Source organism: Helobdella robusta (genome assembly GCF_000326865.2).
Source record: "Helobdella robusta unplaced genomic scaffold HELROscaffold_73, whole genome shotgun sequence".
Classification (NCBI taxonomy): domain Eukaryota; kingdom Metazoa; phylum Annelida; class Clitellata; order Rhynchobdellida; family Glossiphoniidae; genus Helobdella; species Helobdella robusta.
The window spans coordinates 348,563-355,787 of NW_008705415.1; the positions used below are offsets into that span (position 1 = coordinate 348,563).

General features: G+C 31.7%; 2 protein-coding genes across 2 annotated transcripts in view; both read left to right on the forward strand.

Annotated features, from left to right (window-relative positions):
- The first annotated feature begins 510 nt into the window (after positions 1-510).
- HELRODRAFT_186151 (hypothetical protein) lies at positions 511-3,089 on the forward strand. The gene is made up of 7 exons (XM_009031396.1): positions 511-596; positions 682-895; positions 1,097-1,345; positions 1,440-1,511; positions 1,707-1,844; positions 2,010-2,168; positions 2,321-3,089. Exons 2-7 carry the CDS (start codon positions 682-684, stop codon positions 2,410-2,412), a joined length of 924 nt encoding a protein of 307 aa, XP_009029644.1. The 5' UTR covers positions 511-596; the 3' UTR covers positions 2,413-3,089.
- A 3,619-nt stretch (positions 3,090-6,708) lies between these two features.
- HELRODRAFT_181606 (hypothetical protein) overlaps positions 6,709-7,225 on the forward strand; it is a gene marked incomplete at both ends in the record, with an annotated part of 4,237 nt that continues 3,720 nt past the window's right edge. Inside the window, one exon of the mRNA XM_009031397.1 lies at positions 6,709-7,104. Coding sequence (XP_009029645.1) covers positions 6,709-7,104 — 396 coding nt within the window. The remainder of the gene's footprint in view (positions 7,105-7,225) is intronic.

The window sequence follows — 7,225 nt, forward strand, 5'->3', positions numbered from 1 at the left end:
CTGTGGCATAGACGCGCCCACGACCTTGACCGCTCGTTAAATTAGCGTGTTATTGGAAGTCGCCATTCTCTTTCACTCAATCTCCAGTGAGCTACTTGTCTGTCCGCATCGAATTTCATCTCAAAAGTTGGTTTTTTTTTCAATTTTTACACCATTTTTGTCATAAATTGGTGTATTTTATTATTTTATAAACGATTGTTTACTATGATTTAGTTTTTGGCCAGTTTTTATGTGAAAATTTTGAGTTTTTTCTTGATCGCGTTGAAACGTTTTTATTGTGAAGGTCAAAATCTTTGTCTAAATTAAATTTTATAGTGTTTTAAGTTTTTCTGGGCGTATTTTGTACAATATTTTTGTTGAAATACTTGAAATTCCTTAAAACCGGACATTTTTGGTTACAACCGGATTCTAGACTTCAGTTCAGTAGAGTCATTGTTATTCTATCATGTTGTCCTGCCAGTTCAGCAGTTGGATGTTTGTTCTTTTTATTGTCGCTCACTTGACTTTCAAGATTACTTTTCTTAAATATATTGTATTGAAAATATAGTTTGACCTTGTGATCATATGTCATTGACTTCTGAAATTAATAAACAAAAGTGTGATCAGTTGTTTTTATTTTATTTTAGCTTTGGATTTTTTTTAAATTTTGAGTAAAAAACATTTTAATTAATTTTTTCTCAGATGTCAGAAGAATCAAAGCCCAGTCCCCTCCTCTCTTTCTATGAGAACTTTCTCCTCAGTGGGGCTGCTGCCATCATCTCAAAGACTGCAGCTGCCCCCATCGAAAGAGTGAAGCTGTTGGTTCAGAACCAGGGTGAGATGATCAAGATGGGTAGATTGGACAGGCCTTACAATGGTGTCATTGACTGCACTGTTAGAACATTTAAAACTGAAGGTCAGACATTCATTATTGCTGATGGATTATCATATGATTGGCCATAAGATTGTGATAGAGTTACATGTAATATAAATTTTATATATAGATTTTTTTCATGTTCTTGAAACTCTATGAAGTAAAAAGTTCATTAATTGAAAAGTTACTTATCCTAAAATGACAAATGAAAGGTTGATGAAAATTTGTTATTCATTATAATAGGAATCCTTCCATTCTGGAGAGGTAACTTAGCCAACTGCATCAGATACTTTCCAACTCAGGCATTGAACTTTGCTTTCAAGGACAAGATCAAGGCCCTCTTTGTAATGAACAAGAAGGACCCATACATGGTGAACTTCAGCAAGAATGTTGCATCAGGAGGTGTTGCTGGTGCCATGTCACTTGTCTTTGTCTACTCCCTTGACTACTGCAGAACCAGGCTTGCCAACGATGCTAAGGCAAGCAAGAAAGGTCTGAATTTGTTCTTTGATTTATTTCATTCGTCTGCTGTCTCTTTCTGACCCAATATTATTTTCATGATTTTACATGTCTTATACTTTCCCAGGCGGTGGTGATCGTCAGTTCAATGGCATGGTTGATGTCTACCGTAAGACCATTGCTTCAGACGGTGTTGTTGGTGAGTCCCTTCCCTGTTCTTTGTTTTTTTTTTGTTATTATTTAAGATTATGATGTAATAAGAATCTTTTGTAGTTATTGTTATGATTGTAATTGAAAATTAAAATTGCCTACCTCATCTTAATGAGTAAACAATCCTTTTTAATAGATGAACGAATAATAAATAATACACCAAGACACCTTCAACCACCACCAGGTCTGTACAGAGGCTTTGTGATATCCTGTGTTGGTATCATCGTGTATCGTGGTTGTTACTTTGGTTTCTATGATACTCTCAAACCCATTGTACTTGGAGATAATGCTGGACTCATGATATCATTCGCTCTTGGATACAGTAAGTGAAAGTCAATTTTTTTTTTCATCCTCAGTTCACCCAGTCTTTTAATTTTAATTAAATAGATGTTTGAATTAAATATGAGTAATTAGAATAAACACTGTAAACATAGACATAGTAATACTTAAATAAATATGATTTTCTCTCCCTCTCTGCCCATTCAAGTTGTGACAATCACCTCTGGTTTGATATCCTACCCCATTGACACCATAAGACGACGCATGATGATGACCAGCGGTGAGGCAGTCAAGTACAAGGGCTCAATTGACTGTGCTGTCAAGGTCGTCAAGTCAGAAGGGTTCATGTCACTCATGAAAGGAGCCGGTATGCTTGCTCTTTGTTTGCTTTCTTGTTTTGTTTAGTTCTTGTTCTCTTGATGTTTGTAGATTTTTCTTTAGATATTTCTTGTAGTTCTGTTAGTTAATGTTTTCTAATTCTTTCCCTAATAAAACACCATTCCCTAATCACACAAACAGGTGCAAACATCTTGAGAGGAGTGGCTGGTGCTGGTGTCTTGGCCGGATTCGATAAATTCAAAGCCCTGTACGTCAAATGGAGGGTCGGCTAAGTATCTGACATGGCTACCAAAGATATTAAATAAGATGAAGAAGTTAACAAATAACATTTGTTATGATTATTATTAGTTGATGATGATGACGTGAAGATGATGCTGATCGTTAACGATACTATGAATTAGATGAATGTGATGTTATTTTCGTTTGACTCAATGATAAATAAATATAGGGAAGTTAATGTTATCAATGTCGTTGTTCTTGTGTATGTTTAAAAATTATTTATTAGATGATTTTTCGGACTAAGATGATTTCTAATCCTAAACTAGGGAGCAAACATTTTTTTTATTAGAAGTAAGATTAGATTTGAAGGTAAAATGTTTATTAATATTAAAGTTGGAGCGTTTATTTTCTTTTCTCTCGTAGGTATTTTCATTTCCGTATCTAAATTTTGTCCTGACTTTAAAAATATTTATACCTTGATAATATTCAGCTTTTCTGCATTGTTATACACATTCATTCGTCTAGTGTTGTGTGGTTAGTTAGTGAAGTGAGTAGGAACTTAATAAATCTTATTCCAATTCAATTATGGGGTAATTTCTGTTGTATATTCTGAAGTAGCTCTTGAGAAGTTTGTACGCTATCGGTTTCTGTCTGCTTTTTGTGTAACTGGTTAGATATTTTTTAGTTTTATTTACGAATTCGTCGTCGAATAGCCGTCAAAAGTCGTTTTTGAATTTTTAAAACGTTTGTTACTCTTGACAGCGGGCATGTTGACATTTTTGCACTAAAATAGTTATAAACGTGTATCGATATCGAGTACAGGTAAGTGAGCTCTGCAAAAATGAATTTTGTTATTTATAAAAGTTGATTTAGCTTTCCATACTTGAGGCGATTTAAAGACAACCAGCGTAACAGCAATATTAAAAAGTTAAAAGTAGATCTCAACTTAAATAATTAACCGATCGCTTTGGTGATTTTTTAAATCAAAATTGCTTTTCATTTTCACGCCGCTTTTTTCAAAATTACAAATTAGGGATTAGTGCAAAGATCTATAAATTCTTGCTTTTGGATTTTATTAGGTAATTCAGTAAATCTACAAATATGTACATGGACTTATCACTTATCTTATTTTGTTTGATTTTTTTTTTAATTTTAAAAAGTTTAAATTAAAATCGTTAATTTAATAGCTAAAAATTGAATTTAATTAATTTTCGGGATAATAGAAAATAAAGTAGAGTAATCCAACCAGAATGTGTGCAAACAAACAAGAGGAGATTTCCGAGTTTTATGATGAGAACGAAGAATGGGCCAAGGTGTGTAAGTGTGTGTGTGTCTGTGTGTGTGTGTGTGAATAGTGTGGGGTGTGTGTATGTGTCAATCAACTGATCAGTTGAATTAATTATTAATCAATCAATGAGTCAACCAGTCAATAAATCATCCAGTTAATCTTCTCCTTAGTTTAATCTAATGCTAATCATTGATTTATGATCTATATGTGTACATATGTGTGTGTGTGTGCGTGTGTGTGTGTGTGTGTGTATGTGTTGTAATGGGCATGTGTGTTTTTTTTTCTAAAACCTTTTTCAGTCAACTTTTAAGCTTTCAATTTAAATCAAGTTTATAAATATGTAGCTTTATTAATTGTATTACCATATTATATTTTTTCTCAAAAAATACTTTTATTTACTACTGCTACCACTATTATTATTATTACTACAACAGCTTCTGCTATTACTACTACTGCTACTACTACTCCTATTACTACTACTACTACTACTACTACTACTACTACTACTTACTACTACTACTACTACTACTACTACTACTATAAAATGAAAGATTAAAGAGTTTTATAATGTTTTAAAGTTTAATAGAAGTTACTTGGTTTTTCTTCTTCATATACTAAATTTACATTTTTAATAACTTCTTTTTAATGGTAGCAATTAAATGCCCCTACAAATTCATACATACATACATACACACATACACATATTTACACACACACTTGCACATACACACACACACACACACACACACACACACAGACATACATGCATACATACATCAATTTTATTTAAATAGTTAATGTAAAACACAACACATATGAACACATATAAACAAGTTTCCTTTGAAATTTTTTAGGGAGGACAACGATGTTGATGACGACGATGATAATGATGATGATGGCGACATATACTTACTTGCATGTTTGTTTGCAATATGATAGTTACATAAGGAAAACATCATTTTGTTTTGGTAGCTTCTTTTGTGAGAATATGTATGTACGTAAGTGTGTATGTATTTGTGTGTGTATGTTTGTATGTATGTACGTACGTATGTATGTATGTATATATGTATATATGTATGATTGTATGTGTGTTTAAATGGAATGTGTTTTTGTATGTATTTTTCTATGCGTTTATGTTTGTTTGTTTGTTCGTTTGTTCGTTCGTTTATATGTATGCGTTCGTTTGTTTGTTTGTATGTATATAGTATGTATGCCAGTGATAGTAATCATATGAAGTAATGGTAGTTGATTTGAGAGAATGACAACAACAAAACTGCTACTAATTAAATGTATTCAAATTGTCAACATGTTCTTTTTACCAGCTCTAACTTCTTTCGTTCATTTGTTTATTATTCATTCATTCATCCTCCAATGCATGCATGCATTCATCTGTTCATTCATTTTTTCATTCATTTATTTGTTCGTTCATTCATTTCAGTGAATTCAGAGAGCCAGTCAATCAATCGTTTTGTGTCCATTTATTCATTCTTTCTTGCCGTGTATTTTTTCTTTCTACATTCATTCATTCATTCATTCATTCATTCATTCATTCATTCATTCATTCATTCACTTGTTCACTTCATTTCCCAGCAAGTTTCAAATTTATTTTTACCTTTGAAAGTATTTCTAATAGAATATATCATAATGACATTTGTAGGAGCAGGTTTGGGTTTCTTTGTATATATGTGTGCGTGTGTCTGTGTGTACGTGTGTGTGTACGTGTGTGTGTGTTATTTATTATTATTTATTAATTTATTTATTTATGATTATTGTTATTGCTATTGTTTTTATTGTTAATGTTATCTAGGTTATGGGAATTTTATTTATTTAGCGAATTAGATTGCCTCTATCTGGTTCATTCACAATATTATTGTTAGTTTTTTTTATTTTTATTATTGTTTTTGTTGTTTTACTATTATTATTATTATTATTATTATTATTATTATGAAAGTGTTTGTTTTAATGATAATAATGACATTGGATTGACTGCTGATATGAATTTGGTGGGTGTGGAGAGAATGAATGAATGAATGAATGAATGAATGAATGAATGAATGAATGAATGAATGAATGAATGAATGAATGAATGAATGAATGAATGAATGAATGAATGAACTAATGAATGAACTAATGAATGAACTAATGAATGAACTAATGAATGAACTAATGAATGAACTAATGGATGAACTAATGAATGAGTTAATTAATTTATAGATAGATGTAATGAAGGAATGTATGAATGAAGGAATCAATAAACAAATAAATGAATGAATGAATGAAAAATTGGATAAATAAATGAATGCATGCATACGTGAATGTGTGAAAGCACGAATTTATGAATGGATGGAAATAGGGTACTGATGAATGAGAAGACCTCCAAATGTTTGACATAGTTATTAGTTTACGTCAATTATCAAAAAGAAATTTTGTGTGCATGTATTTAAGTGTACGTCTATGTATGTATGTATGAATGTTTGAATGTATGTTTGTATGTGTGTGTGTGTGTTTGTGTGTGTGTGTGTGTGTGTGTGTGTGAGTCTGTTTATTCTTAATTTGTTGTGTGTTCACACTAATACATGTCTGCTGTGGTTTATCTGTTTGGCAGATGATCTAATGCATGCATGTTTGTTTGTGTGTGTGTGTGTGTGTGTGTGTGTGTGTGTGTGTGTGTGTGTGTGTGTATATATGTATGTATGTGTGTGGTGGTGTTTGTCTGTGTGCGTTCCTGTGTTTGATTTATATTAAACCGATCAACCTCTTGATTATTTTATTTTCATTGACAAATATTTCGATGATGATGACGATGACAATGAAGATGATGATAATGACGATGAACATGATGATGATGATGACGATGAAAATGATGATAATGATGATGATTACTGCATCTTCGTCGTCGTCATCATCATGGTCTGTTTCAAATTAAATGGCTTCTATAAATTCACTAGAGCTCTTAGCATCATCGTCGTCACCTTCATCATTATCATCATCATCAGCCTTATTTTTATTGTTATTATTATTGTTATTATTATCATTATTATTATTATAGATTGAGGAAGTTATGGCTTCTCTGGACACAAGTTTGACTCTAAACGGACACAACAACAATAATAATAATAATAACAATAATAACAACAATAATAACATCAATAATAAATATATTAACAATAATAACGTTATATATAATTCTATGAAGTTTCAGCCAAATAAGCGTAACCAAAGCAACACTTCTGCTACTACTACTACTACTACTGCTACTACTACTACTACTAATAATAATAATAATAATTGTAACGGTTGTTATGATAATGATGACGGTGGAGATGGTGGTAACGATTATGATGATGGTGATGATGATGATGGCAGTTCAAGTTTATCTCAATGGTTATGCGCTCTTGGGTTACAAAGATATGAAAATTTACTTGCTTCCAATGGATTCGATATGCTGAAGTTTCTGGTTGGTTACGATGATGATTGTGATGATGATGATGGTGGTGGTGGTTATAATAATGATTATGGCGGTGATGATGATGATGAGGTTTATGATAATGATTATGGTGATGATTGTGATTTTATTA